Consider the following 17,654-nt stretch of genomic DNA (forward strand, 5'->3'; position numbering starts at 1 on the left):
CAAAGCTATCTTCAATCACCGCTCAGCAAATCTCTAGATCACACGCCTGGCAGTGCTGAAATGACTTAATTTCTCATTTTTACTTCCGTCCAATATTATGCAATCTTTTTGCTACTGCAGTAATGAGGGCAGCTCCCTTCCCACTCCCATCTTCAGAGAGCATGAATGTCACGTCACACTGAGGTGCCAGTTCCCTCACTGTTTCCTGTAGGACCCTAGAAAAACTGAAAGGAAAGAACATTTTAGAAGTCCCTTTCCAGTCTAAGACTGTTGTATTCATATATTAGCAAGGAACAATAACCTCAACCAATATCTTCCACTGATTCTCCATAGCATCCCTTTCCATTTGTTTTTCCCCCTATACAGAAAAAGAGAGAAGTTTCTGTACTCTATCAGATTTTAATTGCTGTATCTCCACTTTAATTTTGTTCAGCAAGATGCCAAACAGGCCTCTTGCCTTCAGAGACCACAGAGGAGGTGCTCATCTCCCAGTTAAACCATCTGTTTCAAGGCCTTGCTCACAAAATACCGACCCAGCTCTAAATACTCAACATAGCTTTCCTTCTGGGATAGCTAGACATTGCGGAAATCCCTTGAAACACTGAAAAATAAATATTAGAAATGTGAGTTTGCTCAATACACTAGAGAACAAGAGCCTTCCAGTGGTAACTGGACTTTTCTTTACAATTTTCAGTCCTTTGCCTAGGCAAAGGAAATGGCAGGATGCAGGAAAACATATTAGATCTTTATCCCCTCTCCTTTTTGTCTGCCTCAGAAGAAGGCTGGTGCAGCTTGCTACATGTTCATGCTGGAAATGAGCTAACAGAAAAGGGAAGGGGTACCAAGGTACTCACTGCGGATGGAGCTTGTACAAGGTCCCATCTACTCCAACAGTAATTTGCAAGTGCTCCACACCTCGGTTTTCTCTCTTCTTCTCTACAATAGCTGCCAGTCCTGCCCCACAGAGTTGGGCAGCTCTCCTGGAAACAGCTCCACACACTTCTTTCACAATGATGCTGTCTTCACATGTGCTGTCCAGGCCAAGCTGCTGCAGAATTCGACGCACTTGGAGGAGGGCGAGGCGGTCGCTGCATAAAGGCAAACACAGGCAGCAACAGGGCATTATGGGAAGCTCTGGCAGGCAGGAACCTTTACAAGCCTTACAGATGAGATTCTGAGGTGATTCACAGGAAGTGGGACCACTGCTCCAGCTCTCATTCCCTCCATTTGTTTTAAAGCAAATTCCAGCCTGAACTCAGATCAAAATTTTGCTCATGGCACGCTCTTTGCTATGTTAGACTGTATTTCCAGAAGGCACAAACAATAGTTATTCACCTAACTCCCAAAGTCAGGAGGAAGCTGTGCCAGATCAGCCACCTGACCTTGGTTTTTTTTTTGATCTGAAGGCTGACACATTACCTTCAAAGTTTTTCAATAGTGGGAAGGGTTTCAAACAGCCTGGAAGACTGGTTCGATCATGTACAGGTATTTAGGTAAGCACATATTCATGGGATATTTATCACTGACTTTTTTTTTAAATTACTATCTTAAGTTCTACAAGAACGACTCCAAGTACAATAATGTTTGATAGCTAAGACATCCAATACAACACAGGTGTGTGGAAATGAAATGATAATTCATTCAGGGTTGGGAGGGACAAAGAAGGAAGCTATAAATGACTTCTTGAAGGAAAAGCCTCCACATTTTTGAAGAAGATTATTTTCTGGAGGTTCCAGAAGACCTTGAGGACTTAAAACATGTAAATTAATTAATTTTACCTTTCAATCTGAGATAGGAATTTTGTTTCAAATATGCCTCTTTTCCTGAGTGATTCTGAAATCTGTCCTCTGAACAGCAGTCCTTGTTTGGTTAAGTCGATCAGAATTTGCCGCACTATTTCACCTAGGTACATTCCACTGGTCATTTTTTCATACCTGTTATGTTATAAAAGAAAAAAAAATGCTTTTAAATGGGTTGCAAGTTAGCTGTATTTAACAAGTGGTACATACACACCTGAGCAGTGTAATAAACTTGAAAAAGCAATAAAAAGTTGCAGAGTAAGAGCCATCTTTCAACCATCAAAAATCTGTTGCAATGACTTCACGTGCAAACATTAAATACAACATATTTACTCATGTTAAAAGGTAACAGAACTAGAAAAAAACGTAATATTAAACAGAAGATAGTGTTAAAGCCAGAGTTGACAGTGAGATGCAACATTTCTGTTGCGTCTTCCCCATGCATTTGCTGGTGAGTCTTATGTAAAGAGTCAGACCAGTTTATCTTCTGGCATGAGTTGTATTTTACCTTTGAAGGCAGAGGAGTATCCAATCCCTAGCAATCAGCATCAATGAAAAAATACTCTAAGAGGAGAATCTGGTCCCAAAGCAAGTGGAACTGAACAAGAGGCAGGAAGGAACAGAGCAAGACCTACATTTTGCTGGGAAATATTAAGAGCTGCACTGTTTGATAAGTGCCCTAAGGTGGAAATAGTGCTCCAGGAAGAGAAACATTGTATATCTTTGCTTTTTTTGTCAGGATATCTGCATTACTTACTATGCAACAAATGAAATCTATTATTAAAATTTCCTTTCCAATTACTCTCATTAAGTACATTTTACGACTCAGTCGGTGTGTCTCAAAGACTTGCTTAATCAGGCTCCTAGGACCAGAACCATCCCATTTACCTCTGTTTCCCTGCATTTAGCGAGCCTTCATCTACTTGTTTATCATATTTGGTTCTGATGTTGTCAATGCAGCCATTGTCACCAAATCCTCCCCATTCTGTATTAATGCACATTTTTCCTTCATTCCCTTCCACTATTTCTATGTTTTTCATGTCCTCCATGTAGCACACATTGCTGCCGGTTCCTAGGAGGAAAGAAATAACAAGGCTTCAGCCAGAAGAGCAAAGTAACAGCTTAACACAAGCAAGATGATTATGGCAATCACCTTAGAAGCTCTCTTTTCCCAGTCCCATATTTCAAAGATCTCTCCAGATCTTACAAAGGCAACCATCAGCCAGTAATGCTTCCCTAAGTGCATGTGCTGTTACGGTATCACAACAGAAATTTTCCCCAGTGGCTCCAGCACAGCATATTCCAAGTGCAGAGGAAAAAGGATTCTGTCATAGGTCAGAAATGGCTTTGGCAGCCTTTGGCATATCATTGCTGCCAGTCTGGTTGCATCACAAATCATCTTTTGCATTAGAGCCTGCTTTCTAAAGCAAATCCTGCCTAGCAGCCAGTCAGGCAGAAACCAAGTCTGAAGTGATTTGGTGAACAGGGCCTCGTTGCTTGCAACACGGGTTACACGAGGCACTATAAAGACCATTTCTGCAAACAAAATGAGATGGCTGGTGCACTTAACCAGCCAGCAGAGTTTATTTTCTAACTGGGGCTTCAGATCTTCTATGCTTAGATGTATTTCTAGATGAAAAGTTGGAGGGACCAATTAGGGGGATCATCTAGAAAGTCCACAAAGAATTCAGGTAAGTTTCAAATTCAGATAAATATTCTTGCTCCAAAGCCTATGAACTAGTTACACAGGTCCTATTTGCTAGAACATTAACACACTTGCTAAAACAAAGACTCATGCTGTATTTACTGTTCCCATATTCCTTTACCAGGCACCATCAGATTCTGAATCTGTTGGACTTCTGATTGTATCTGCTACTGGTGCTATTATATTGTTTGTTGAATACCATACAAATCTGCCAAGAACCCCAAGCAACTAGTAATACCATATATCTACCTCAAATAAAGGACATTGTTTTACGAATTCTATAGTAGGGCGTGAAGCCCAGCACCTGCACACAAGCTTTCTTCTTACAGAGGTGACTTCAGTATCACTGTACCTGCAATAAGGCCAATCTCACAGTTTGGATCCTCGTATCCGCATGTCATCATTGTCCCAACAGTGTCATTCACCACTGCTACAATGTCCAAGTCAAACTCCTAAAACACAAGTCACAATCATTAGTGGGGTGCTGGAGGAAGAGGGAGCGTGCGTTAACACACCAAAAAGAACAAAGAAGAATAGCTCACATTTCTTCTCCTGATAGCCTCCCTCAGCATATCAACAACATCTTCCCCTTCACAGTCTGTTGCCTTAAAACCTTTTGTCCATCCCACAAGCGTACCCTGAAACAGAAGAGGAAATAAAACAGAAAATGAAGATAGAGAGATCGTACACCCCAAGCGTAAGCCTTTTTCTTTGCTCCTCCACCCCTACCCCCTTTTTTTTTTTTTAATAATGTTATTTCCCTGTCTAACAACAGTAAGTTCTAGCAACAGTAAGTTCTAGCAACAGTAATAGACCAAACACATTGGGCGACGTATTATAGGCCCTGACAGTTGGGTCTCACCCTGCTTTCCTGTAGTTTTGGAAAGGATATTGAGTGGTCTCCCCACAGACAGACAAATCTTATTACTAAGCGTACAGATCCCGGTTAACATTAGAGGCTGTCTAGACTAGTCTCTAGATTCTGAGACTATTGTGAAAACCACCAGGATAAAAACTTTTGATAAAACAGTAGTCTCTCGTTTCCCCATGTATTCTATGTATTCGACCAGAAACAGGCAGCAAAACTTCTTTTTCCCCTTTAGGAAATGAATAATCAAGAATGATTTCTTCCTGAATTTGATTTTTTTTATTCTAATTATTTTTCTTACATCAGATGGCTGGAAAGAGAAAGAGATGAGATCTGTCAAAAAGCCATATACATCAGATTAACAAATCCAAGTCAGAGAGGTCTAACCCTTCCAAGCTCTGAACAAGCAAACTCAGTTCTGCTCACTGACATTCACCAAGAAGCAGCTAATGTAGTACAGAAGTGACACAGTCAGAGCTGTGCAGCAGAGTTAGGAAAACATCCAGGGATTTTAGCTGAGGTAGTACAAGGAGGAGTCTGTTCTCTCTTGGCATTAAAGGGAGAAGGCAGCATAACAGATTCCTGGGCTATTAAAAATGTGTGGTCATTCAGCCATCATAAGCTAGCACAGCCTCTTTATGGAATAAAAGCAAGGAACATCTCTCTTTTCACATACATTAGGTGGAAGTTTTACACACACCCTTGTAAAGTCCTACCTGGGGGAAACATTTAGAAGTGTTTTTACCTGCAGTCTCCAAACTAACAAGCTATCCTCCCCCAAAATGATATCAGCTCTTATTTGACTCATTTGCTGTTGCAGTCCTTACCTTGTCAATGCTCGCTTGCCTGCATGGGAAGGAGAAGGTGAAGCCCAGAGGCAGCCGGGCACCTTTAATCCCCATATACTCCAGGAAGTCTGCTATGCACTGGACTATATGGTCAAAGAGCTGGAAGAACAGAAAAAGCATGAAAATCTCACTTGCTCTCCTATTAATTGGGTCTTGACTAAATCAATTAAGTGTTCATTAGAAGTTACCTCTTCCCCTGTCCCTTGCATGATCTCCAAAGGAATGGCAAAGATTTTGTTATACATCTGCACAGATCTCCTCCTCCCGCTTCTAATTTTGACCAGCAGAACTCTGAAATTCGTCCCACCAAGATCAAGGGCAAGGAACTTTCCGCTCTCTGTAAGGGAAGATAAGTATTTCATTTTGGTGCTTCTTGCAGCACATTTCCCAGTCAGAATGCCATACTCTGCCACACATCTGCAGGAAACTTCATCTGGGCCAACAACAGCACGCTGTCCCATGTGGCTTTTATTCTCTCAGTTCGTTAGGCTAGGGGCTAAAGGGCCAGCCAGAAAATGCTGCAGGAAGCATTGATTTGCCAACAGAAATCACCCTGGCATTTGCCAGAATAATTGGCATGTTCTTCCCCTGAAAACAGACAAGCAGCTTTCAAGCACCATCAGGTGTGCAGGAAATAAACTTACCTGTTCCATCTGGTGTCCCACAGACATACGTGGGCAACATCTTCACTGTGGCACTGGCTTGCGTCTCTCTCTTGAGCCCATATTCCAGCTCAGCCCTCATTTTGTTCTTTACTTCTCTGAGGGTGTCCAGGGACAGCAGGAACGGTGCGAGAACGGCATCAATTTGCTTGCGCTGAGCAGCCAGCCTGTACGCCACCGCTGTAACCATGGCGGCCCCCTTTGCACTGCCGCTCTGAGAGAGGAGGAACCGAACATCACAGTTGGGGACCAGCCTTCTCACTACCTTGTGCAGACGTTTGGGGTATCTACGGGAACAAAGAGTTTCTTTAGACTCCCACAAGCATTTCACACATGGCTTACTTCACCTACACTACACTTCTAATATGCATCCAACACCACGAGTATTGAAGCACAGCCAGAGAAGCATAGAAATTAGGACATGTAAGAAATGTGAGCATAGGTTCAAAAATGAAGAGGAAAAAAAGAAGGAAACAACAAACAGCAAGTGCCCTGGATGCTCAGGAGTCACCTGAGAAACCAATTGCTCTCACCCAGCCAGCAGTATTGTGTGTCATGTTGTTCCCATCCCACCACAAGCTCTAAAGCTCTAAGCAAACCCAGCTTTGCAACAGCGAGGTCCGTCTGACCCTCCACATCCCACCATACCTCATCCCAACCCTGCAGCAAAACAAGCAGCTCTCCAGAAGCCACACAGACGCAGGTGGAAAATCTTTGCAACATCAATACACAGCTAGCAATTCCCAAACCCTCTTTAGTTACTTACTGGGGGTGAGTTTTATAGAGTCCCCCATCAATCCCGACAGTGGTTCGCAGCCTTAACACCTTTTTGTTCTCTCTCAGGCGGGTCAGTATAGCTGCTAGGGCAGCGGCACAGAGATTGGCCGAGCGGAAGGAAACGATGGTGCAAACGTGCTGGACAGCGATGCAGTCCTCTTCAGAAGGAAACAGGTTCAGCTCAGTAAGGATCTCTTTCGTGTTGCTCAGACCTTCCTTGTATCTACCCCAAAACAAAGGAAAGCATCACCTAATGCAAGGGTATTAAGGCAGCACGTAAGTTAATATCTGCATGCTGGCTCAAACAAATGAGAGAAGACCAGGGCACAACCCATCAGGCACTGTCATAATTGGTTCCCATAAATGAAGAGCGCCTTTCCCATGCTATACCCAAAAGCATTAAGAGGCTACTCCCTGGAGTTCAGTTTTCTGCAAGACATACAAATTGGCTGACCAAGTACAGAACAGGATGAAATATTTAGTCTGTAAGAGAGCACAGCAATAGACGTAAAGCTTTACTCAGCACAAGAGAAATTATTCCTGAAGTAACAGCGTGGACCAAGATTCCCCTTTAAAACACCAGAATCTGTCAGCTTTCCATGCGGTCATCCATTAGGTGACCTACAGCGTGCACTACCTCTCTGCAGCCCCAGGATTTGGACATCACAGAAGTTGAAAACTGCGAGAATCCTCCCACGTGCTCAGGTCTCCAGAGAGACCTTAAACAGCCTGTGATGGTTAACAAACCATTTGCTACTGGGGTATTTTGCTAAAACTTCATTTTCCATCACTTCTGCGTACAGAAGGATCAACTTTTCTCCTAGGCAAAAGCAAAACCAAGCTGAACAGCTCAGGATCGATTCCCAGTACTCCTTGATTATGAAGAAATGTTAGTTATCACTGCTGTGCACGTGAAATATTAACAGCCCCTCTCAAAGGGCACATCGTAGGCTCTTACTTTTCCATTGCACACACATGCTTCATTTCAATCTTGTCCTTAGTAAGCAGAGCTGTTGACACTTTCCCATTGAAGAGCAGACCTTCCTTTGTCATTTTTAGGAGAATGAGTCTTACAAGTTCCCCCAAATACAGGCTACTGATCATCTTCTCAAACCTGGAATGGGAAGCAAGAGGGATTACAGGTGTCCACCAGCTCACCAGAACCAAGGCAAGTTCAAGTATGTTCTTATGCAGGTCAATCACATTTAAGCATCTACAAAAGGGGTTTGGAAGCTAAGATACCTTCCTGAGGTCCTGGGACCCAACCCCAGCCCCTCAAGATAAGTGAGTGATTAAAAAGACTAGTCAAAAACTTGCAAGCAGCTCAGCCAGTAGAAGCAGTTTTGATGAACCAGGCTTTAAATACACCCTTTATTTATTTCTCTCCTCCTCTTCCCCTCCGCAGCCTCATGCCAGAAGAGCCACCTATTTTTAATGACACATAAGCAACTGCAGCAGCAACCCTTTGGCCTGTGAGGCAGGGAGGTGTACCCACCTTCCCAGGTACCCACCTTTCCCAGAAGGGAAAGGTCTGAATACGATGGGACCAGGACCAAGTTGGTTCAGGTTCACTGAAGTGGATTCCTGTTCCAAAGGGACTCCTGGGAAATGCCAGAAATGCACTCGGAGAACTTAGATTGCCAAAGCAAAACATCCAGGGAAATCACTTACAATTGTTTTCCAGGATTGAGAGATCCCAGATCGAGCTCCCGATCAAACTCTGTGCGGAGGTCATCCAAAGCACCATCATCTCCAAAGGCACCCCACTCTGTGTTAATGCACATCCTGCCTTCATCACCTTCCACCAAATCGATGTGCCTCATTTCCTCCATATAGCATGCGTTGGTGCCAGTCCCTAGCCATGATAGAGCCAGTGTGGATAGATTACCCATTTGCCTCAGGTTCCCTTTTTGTTTTAAGCCCACATGTTTGGAAATAAATCAATATATTGTCTTTGAAAGAACATATATAACCTTGTGGTAAGGATGCTAATATCAAGCCACCTGTGTTTGTTAAATAATCATTTAACAGTGAGTGAAAGTACAAGAAATTAATCTAAGGCTTGACTTGTTCAATTTTTTTTCCCCCAGCTCAAATGTATTTCTATGTGCCTTTAAAAAGCCACCACAATGTGTAAAGTGGAAGGGTTGTGGAAAACACAGCTGATCCTATCAGATGTGAGAGGAATTCAGCTTTCTCTGGATGACGGACAGTAGTTTTCTACACAGTCAGCAGAAAAGTTTAGTATGCTGGTCACAACTGAACCCAGACAAAATGGGGACTGTGGCATCTGATGGCAATGTGATCAGCATAAAAAACAGCTGCTTTACAGAAGGCAGCCAGGCTTGAAAACCTTACCATTGTTTTTTTTTTTCTCATTTTCTTCCTGCTCTTTCCTGTACTGGGACACTCCCTTCTACTCCAGATTTGTTAGAATTAAACAAATGAGGAAAAAAAGATGCTTAGTGAACAGGAAAACTTACCAATTATGAGTCCAACTTCACAGCGTGGGTCATCATAGCCGCAAGTCATCATGGTTCCTACGGTGTCATTGACCATGGCCAGAACATCAACGTCGATGTCCTAATAGCATGAGGATGAGGGATTAATAGGAAAAAAAGCCTACAAAGCCTTTGTACTTTACTAGTACTTTGAAGGCCTGGTTCAGGAAAACTCTTCAGTTTGAAGACATGCTACTTCCCTTCATAACACTATCCCCACAACACTGGAAAGTAAGAAATAACTCAGAATTATCAAGTGCTTGGCCAGACAGGATCTATGGCTGCAGGACTTTTTACCCAATCCATCCTTCTTTACCAGAAATCAATTCTTTTTGGTTTGAATCTTGTGATATACTTGCACTAGTGCATCTGTCCTCACAGGCTGAATTCTGGTAGCTTGCTCATGCTAGGATAATGTCCCACCCCATGAGCAGACCCCATGAAACTGGCAGATTGACAAACTGATCCCAGCAAAATTGACAGAAAATATGTATGTAAAGGCAATTACTCAATACAAGGCCATGCACCCGTGTCACACGCAAGTAAAAAGCCTTTCCATCAGAGATGTGCAGTTGATTTTCCACCCTGAGGTAACTTGATAAAGTGTGCTCAAAGTTACCAACAACTCCTGTAGCACAGATGCCAAGACTAGCAGGGAGCTGGACTTCACCCAGGAAGTCTCAGGTCCATCGTTTCTGCCAACCACAGCAAAACTGACGCAGATAAAGAAGTGAATGGAAATCGAGGATGGATTTTTACGATACGGGAAAACCCAAGAGCTTCCATTTTACTGCAAAGATGTCAAGATACAGATTTTCTTCACGTTCCCCTTCCGTGGCTTCAGCTCTGAGGGAGAACTCCCCTCAAAGATGGGACGGCAGAGAATTGCCCTCAGAGGCCTACAGCCAGATCTACTAGACATACAGCCACATCAGACACCGCAGTCCTTGAAGAAAGTCTAAAACTCCCAAAACAACGCAGTTACACCAAGCACAAATCAGCCACTCAGACTGAGGTATAAAACTTGCCTTGTGCTTCTGGAGGGCCTTGCGCAGTGAGCTGACTACATCTGTGCCCTGCACTCCTCGGACCTTGAAGTGTTTCGTCCAGGCAAGGAGAGCCCCCTGAAAAGTAAAAGATCAGTGACCCCAAAGCTCCAGCCTCAGAAGGCAAACCTGCCACAAGGTCTGCGGAGAAGCCCACTATCTCTCTCTGCACATAAAAATCTGGGCCAAAATAAGTCACAGAAGATCTCACCCTCACGTGGGTGGCTGTCAGTACCAGCACAACTAAATAGTGCAGTAATAAAGTCTTAACCCTGTAAATGCATCTCCCTGTGCTTTGTTTAAAGCATGCTTGGCTTTACTGGTGTTCATTGCACACTGACAGCATTAAGCACAAAGCACTGGCAGGACTGGCACCCAAGGCACAGATCCCTAGAAATAAAAGAAAAGTTGGAATAAGAGGCCACAAAATATTTGCAACCAGCCCTTCAATCCCCCATATGGCCTTTCAAACAGCTCGGCTACAGGTTTACGTTAATTAGCACCAACTGTAGAAAGTACTGAATGAAAGGTATTTAAAAAATCATGCTTTAGGACACAAAAGCATGTGACTTAGCGTCCAGCAGCCTTCACACAAGCACATATGGTTACTGTGGAATCAGGTATGGATTAAGCCATAATTTTAGCTGAAAGATCCCGTTGCCTTCACATAAGGAATGAGTCCTTGAATGGTAGTCAGCTGTAGCTGAATGGCAATTGTCATCCACCTCAATTTCTTCAGAGCACTGTGGAAAGCTGACCCCACAAAAAGGCCCCGAGGTAGCACTGCCATGCAATAGCTACCCTGGGTTCTGCCAATAATATTCCTTTTTGCATCTTACCTCTTCCAGTTTGGTCTGTTTGCACGGAAAAGAAAACGTAAAGCCAAGAGGTAACTTCTTATGCTGCAGGTTTTTGGACTCCATGAAGTCTAACAGACAGTCAGCAACGTAATTGAAGAGCTGCAGGAGAAAGGAGAGGACAGAGTCAGCCTTCAACCAGCAGACCCTGGCCCGAGCACGGCACCACCACAGAAGACCCTGTACGGCCTACCTCGGTTCCGCTGCCCTGTATGACCTCCTTTGGTGTGGGGTAAAACTTGCTCTCCAGCTGGCTGCTCTGCTTCCCATCGTTAAACACCTTCACCTCGAGAGCACGGAACTGGGAGCCGCCCAGGTCAACAGCGAGGAAGTCACCCTTCTCTGCAACACGAGTGGGCAGCTGTCAGCGGCGATGGCCACCGAGCATGGCTCAGATGCCATGGTGAGGGCCACGGGCTCTCCTGCCCCACTGTGGCAGGTCCTTATGTCCTTGGGCCTGGGAGCACCACCAGGGAGGCTGAGACCTGGCTGTGCCCTGTCCAGAACCCAGCCAAGGGTATCAAGTCTCTCCTGTTAGCTTGATATGCGGCAGCTAATTTCATTTTTATTTCACAGTCTGGCTTTGCCCACCCTGCTCCTCCCATAGCAGCGTATTTTCAAGCTGGAGAGGGATGAGCTTCTCAGCAAGAGGTCCAAGGACAGTTGATCCTCACTGCTACAATAAAGCACTTATCTAGCACCCACAGCATGCACATGAAAAGGCCCTTCCCCAAAGGAAAATGCAGCAGAATGTCATAGCCCTGCATGATCTTTGTTCCATGGTACAAGCACCTGACTAAATTTTATCAAATCTGACCCTCAAAGGGAAGGAAGCAGGAAATTCTACCTGTAATACCACAGCTACATATGGCAAAGGTGACAAGGCAAATTGGGTTACTCAGTAAACCGTGATATTAGTCAGACCATTAATCCCTAAATGATTAAAAATGGATGATGCTCCACACAGGTCATTTCAGGTAGTTACAACGAGGGCAGTGAAAAATCTCAAAGTTCATTGGGAAAAATCCAGCCAACTTTGAGATGTTTGAACATGCTGGAAGTTTTGTCTGGAAACGAAATAACCAATAAGGAACTCATAGGAAGGGAGCAGAAATAGAAAAAATCGATGCAATGTTTAAAATAGGCAGTATGTCAATAAGTCGTAGCCCGACATGACACCGCTGTCCGGCCTTGGTACAGAGGAAAGGACAGGAGAGCGTTGTCCAAGGCTGGCCTTGAGGGGCACAAAATTTTGTAACAGCGATGACACTGCATGCAGCTTGCCAAGTCCCCTTACCTCTGGGGCTCCCTGCAGCTTCCGGACAGGGTCACTGTCAGGTGAGACCTCAGGACCTGGTGGTCACAGGGTTAACGAGGGCTAAGCTAATATTTCTTTTTCTTTGGGGAAGGCAGAGCTGAAAAGAAGGGTACCCAGTTCCAGCCGGACAGTTCGTGAGCAGTTTGTATATAATCTCTCTAGCCATCCCTCATTTCAAGGGACTACCTTCCAAATGTTCTCTTTATGCCATTAAAGCTGTTATTTCTCATTTAACTGTGAGCAAATTACCTTCAGAAGGAATAAATTCCTGTGGAAACGAAGTACAAAGCAAACATTTCTCTTAAGATTTCTGCGTGAATGGCTGTTACACACGGTCCTGACCCAGGCCAGACACAGAGGCCCACACAAATGGGGTTGAGACTTGGTTACACTCGGAGAAAACGCTCTAAATTTCTGTCAGCCTGCACTGCTAGGAGCCAGCTGAGCCGGGGGCCTTAGGCACACTTCTCCAAGCAAGACAGGCTTGTAGATCCTCACCTCACACCCTCCCAGAGGACACCACTCCACTCTCTACCTCTCTAAGTCTTGGGGCAACTGGAAATGAGGATCAAGCTGCAGTAGCAGAGCAGGCCGTTTGCTGGCAGGCTCTATGCAGAAGCAGGTTCTTAGTGCAGAAGGCAAGGAAGGGCAGGAGGGGACCGCTTTTTGGTGCGACAGAAAGACAAGAGCACAGAATTTGCTGTCAGAAGACTGAAGGAGCATTCTCACAGCTCTGAGAACACGATGTTGCCTCAACTTTGTGATTTGAGGGGTTTCACTGCAGCATCCTGCCCTCCCGTACCTGGCAGTCCCCCAGGAGCAGCGCTGCTCGCATCACCCCGGCTGCACTGCAGGGGCTGAGCTGTAGAGGCTGCCCTTGCCATGCTCCTGCATAACTCCTGCACTAGGCACGGCCACAATTGCAGTAAGAGGCTGCTTTCTAAGATCTAAGCCCTCAAACACTCAGCACTTGGTCAAAATCCACCTGGTGTGGACAAAAAGGCACCTGCCAGCCCCCCTAAGGCTGTTGTCTCCTCTGCTTACTGAGGGGCAGTAACTCAGCCCTCCGGCTGCCCTGCACTCTTGCTGTGTGATCCTTGAGCACCAGCAGCAAGCCATCAGTTTCCTAAACCAGCCCCGCTGGGACTGAGCAGGGGGAACTCACCCGAGCCGTCAGGAAGGGAGCGCACAAAGGACGGCAGCATTTTCACCGTTGCTGTGGAATTGGTGTCTCTGCCCAGGCCCTTCGCCATCTCGGCCCGGAAGCGTGCCATGACATCCAGCAGGACATCGTCGGAGAGACGCATGTGGTACAGGTACCTGTCAACCTGGAGACATGCGAGGTGTCACGAGGGAGGCAGGCAGGCTCCTCGGTGCTCAGCACATGGCTGGGATGGATGCTGCCTTCATGCTGCATGTGCCTGGGAGGCTTCCCTCTTCTCTGCAAGCAGGGAAACTGCAGAACCTTCCTAACCACTTGCACTAGTTTTCTAACCATCAGGGGTGTAGTTTGACATGAGGGATCTGAAAATCCTGAGCTCCAGTTGCAGCGATATCCCCGCATGGTTAGTTTGTTCATTCCCACCCATCTGATGGACATGAGGCTAAACACACCGTGAGGAGACACAAGAATCATTTACACGCATAAGAGACTGAAGGTGAACACACCATCTATGCAAACTGCACCTCTCTGATTTGTATTCATTTCCCTTGTAAACTCAGCATATCTAAATTCCCATAAACAGCAGTGAAAGCAAGCTCTGGAATATCATCACAATATTTACTCTTACAAAAACTTAGTTTAGAAAGTGATTAATTTTTGAATTACTGTCAAAAAAACATCTTATTTGATGGATCAGTAACTTCCTGACCTACATAAGCCCACAAGACTCTCTAGATCCTGACAGGCTGTTTTTACACCATTTTTTCTTCCGATTTGTTTAATGAACTAAAACTGCAAAGTATCTCAAGCTGGTGAGAATTTGACCTCTCTGAGTCAGGTCCAGAAAATGCCGTCAGTGCCCAAGCGTGTCAGCTACAATCTGAAAACATCTATTCAGCTACTGCTTTGCTCCCCAACCAATTCACTTGGTCGACACGCCAGGCTGGAGCTCAAAGCCCATTTCTCACCCCAGCTCTGCCCTCTGTTCCCTGTGATTTTAGGATTACATCGAGAAAACATTTCTGAGTGCAATCAATAACCTTCCTTAGGAGTCTGTAATTCACAGCACACAATAAAATAAAAGCCAATTTAAAGGGAATCAAAAGCATCTATGCCTGGTAGAGGAGCCAATCGGTGTTTCTATTCAGCTTCATCCGAGCAAAACTTAAGGTCTCCTTCAGGACCACCCACTGCTTGAACTGCTATTTACCTGCAGGGCTGGCTACACTGCTGTAAGGAGGACTACAGCTACACAGCTGGATACAACAGAGGATTCATCCAGCAAAATAAGAACCTGTCATCATTTAAATACCTTTAATTTCCACTGGGGAGACAGACTTTGGTGCTGTATGAACAAATACGATGCAGGCATAGTATTTGTGTGCTCCAAAGAGCTGGACATCCTCTGACGTGAGGCTCAGGGCCAGAGGCAGTGGGCAGGGGAGCTCAGTGTTTCATCAGTCCCATATACGTAGGGAGGGCTGAGAGATCACGCACAAACCAGGTCCCACCAGCAACAAGCTGGGGTTTAAGAAATAACACTGTTTAAACAGAGAAGGTAGGCTGGGGATAAATTGGCCTCTTCTGTAACTGACTGGCCACTACGTTAATGATGCCCAAACTAATTACCTAGTTACTCATTCACAGTCCCATTTTAAACGGATGGTCATTAATGACTCATCTGAGCATGCCAGGACCCTGACAATAATATGGGCACCTACCTAACACCAAACACATGGGAGAAAGTCAAAATATGAGATGTGACTGTAAGTGGCAGCAGCAGCCTTAGATACAGCTATAAGACCATTATTTAGATATTTCTCTGTAGCCCCAGTTTGCACAACCATTTGATTTTCTCCAGGGCACCTCAGAGGCCCCACCAGGGTGCAGGAGGTGCCATCTCCGCCCAGGCACCAACACTGCCTCCTTGGGCACGCCAGAAGAAGAAAACACAATGACTGGAAACACGCGGCACTCACGCACTTTCACACAGACTCAAACAACCTTGTGAGATAAGCCCTCAAGGAAAGAAAACTAAACAGTAATAAAAATGGCTGTGTCCGTGTTTGCAGCTGTCACATGGGAACTCTCTGCTCCCACCAAAGCTGCGTTCTCCACCCTGATCAGCTCCAGCCAGAGAAGGAGACAGCCCTTGCCAAGGAGCTAGATAAGGCACAGCCTGACAGCTCCCTAGCCTGATTTACAGCCAGAGCAAGGGCACACAACAAATCACTGGCTTGCAAATGCAGGAATGGCCTGGCTGTGCAACACCAAAACGTGTTGTACTGCCTCCCCCCAACACACAAGAACAGTCCTTGCTTTTAAGTGTCTTGCCTAACTCATAGAAATACTGTTTTCACAGCAGAGACAAATAAGCCTGGGCAGGTGAGGAAGGAGGTATTCCCTCTAATCAGAGAGGGATCAACCCTGCTCCATACTGCCTACTGTGGGCTTCCTAAAAGAGACCTCTGAAAAGCACTGTTTCCTTGCCTTCGTGTGGGACTAATTTGCACCTCACAGAAAGATGCTCTTCTTCTAACAGCTTTGCAGACTCTCTCTGCCCCTCCTCTCCCTCACTTCAGGGAAGCCCTCTCTCGACTGCACTCTGCATGTTGCTCTTAGGAGCCCACTCTGTCATAGCACTGCCCCACAAGGTCTCTCCCTTTTTTGGTAAAAAGCAGGAAGGAAAAGCACTGTCCGGATGAGAGATCTTAGATCAGATTCTCACAAGGAAAGGGCACTGGGGCCTCTTTCTGGTCATAGTAAACCATGGGGATAAAAGGGCTGTGACAGTCAGAGACAACCGACTTGAGATACCATGACATGTCTTTGGGATCTCCTCTCTAAGGCAGAATTAGCGAAGAAGCCCCTCTAAAAATGAGAGACCTCATGTTTAACCAAGGGCATGGAGAAGACAACAGGGTGTTGCTGGCTTTGCTGCGGAGGTGGCACTGCCCACGGGGACCTTGGATTGCCCGCACTGCCACACTGCAGGCAGCCCCACCTCCAGCTGCCGGTAAAACAAGAGGACGGGGCTGGGTGGCGATGGCCACCACAAAGCACCCAGTGTAGGTACCAGGAAAACAGAGGACCCCCAGGAGACATATCTAGAAACCAGAGGCCCTCTGACCCAAGCAGCTTACAGGTCCCATGAGGTCTTACGATGGAGAGAACAACCCACGGCAGCACAACCACAAAAGCAAGCTGGGGAAGAGCAACCATTAGGCAGCTCACCCTTGGTACTGACAGGTTCTGACCTGGCTGGTTTTCAGCTTTTCCACCTTTAGTTCCACCAACACAAGTTGCAACTGTGTGTTGAATCACAGGAGACCTGGCCCAAAGTCCCCAGGAGCTTCTCCTGCCCCTGCTGCAATGGGAGTGAATCAGGCTCCTACTCAGTTTTAAAGACCCCATCCTTCACACTACTCACAAAGCAACTCAGCACGAGGTTCCTTGCTGCCCTCTGAACTACAAACACCACACCAGATAAAGTTCAAACCCCATTTCTCCTTACCAAAGAGCACTTGTTTCATTACTGGAAAAGAACTTACAACTGTGCAGGGAAAAGCACTAACCAAGACCTTTTTCCACAGTCATTAGATGGTTTGTGGTCCAAATCTTTCTTACCCCATTTGGCCCTATGGCTTTAGTAGATAAAGCGCTGCCTAGTTTGCATTACAGACTTTAGACCCCAGAGAGCCCTTGAAAACAGGAATCTCAGCTACTGCTCCATCTTACGTACCTTTTTTATCTGATCCTCTTTTAGCTTTGTAAAATGGAAAGCTAGCAAGTGGACGGCAAACATTTTCTTGAGGCTGACGGATGTGTCAGTAGTGACAGCTGCTGCTGAGTAACTCCAAAGCGATACGTCTTTATTCACGAAGCTGGAGCTAGAGAAACTTCAGCTGAGGCATTTCCCTCAGGGCGAGACAGTGGCGTTCCTGGGAAATTGAGTCCAGAAATAAATCCATCCAGTGTGATCGGTTCAATGATTAAACTCCTGTCTCTTTGTATCTCCCCCGACATCACCCCGAAGTCCCTCCCCCCCCAGCTCCACGCTTCATTGTGCCAAAAGCAGGCACCTGGACAGCTGCCAAGCTGAAGGGGAGAA

At 45.7% G+C, this 17,654-nt stretch overlaps 1 protein-coding gene across 2 annotated transcripts; it reads right to left on the reverse strand.

Annotated features, from left to right (window-relative positions):
- Positions 1-19: 19 nt before the first annotated feature.
- LOC118243824 (hexokinase HKDC1-like) lies at positions 20-17,348 on the reverse strand. 2 transcript variants are annotated; one of them, XM_035538275.1, is made up of 18 exons: positions 17,286-17,348; positions 13,547-13,709; positions 11,257-11,405; positions 11,046-11,165; positions 10,189-10,284; positions 9,143-9,242; positions 8,331-8,514; positions 7,618-7,773; positions 6,649-6,882; positions 5,865-6,169; positions 5,409-5,557; positions 5,200-5,319; positions 4,047-4,142; positions 3,857-3,956; positions 2,688-2,871; positions 1,779-1,934; positions 855-1,088; positions 20-224 (listed from the first exon to the last, which is right to left on the reverse strand). In XM_035538275.1, the coding sequence occupies exons 1-18, from the start codon at positions 17,346-17,348 to the stop codon at positions 80-82; spliced, it is 2,754 nt and encodes a 917-aa protein (XP_035394168.1). In that variant the 3' UTR covers positions 20-79. The 2 variants fall into 2 exon arrangements, with proteins under 2 accessions (XP_035394168.1, XP_035394178.1); XM_035538285.1 differs by lacking the exon at positions 10,189-10,284.
- Between the last annotated feature and the right edge of the window lie 306 nt (positions 17,349-17,654).

This window comes from Cygnus atratus, chromosome 7 (assembly GCF_013377495.2).
Source record: "Cygnus atratus isolate AKBS03 ecotype Queensland, Australia chromosome 7, CAtr_DNAZoo_HiC_assembly, whole genome shotgun sequence".
Classification (NCBI taxonomy): Eukaryota; Metazoa; Chordata; class Aves; order Anseriformes; family Anatidae; genus Cygnus; species Cygnus atratus.

Coding starts and splice junctions, on each gene's coding strand:
- LOC118243824 (XM_035538275.1), bottom strand. CDS start 17,348: ATGTTTGCCGTCCACTTGCTAGCTTTCCATTTTACAAAGCTAAAAGAG. Junction 3,957..4,046: donor AGGCTATCAGGAGAAGAAAT/GTGAGCTATTCT, acceptor CTTGTGTTTTAG/GAGTTTGACTTGGACATTGT. Junction 225..854: donor TTGTACAAGCTCCATCCGCA/GTGAGTACCTTG, acceptor CTTTCCTTTCAG/TTTTTCTAGGGTCCTACAGG.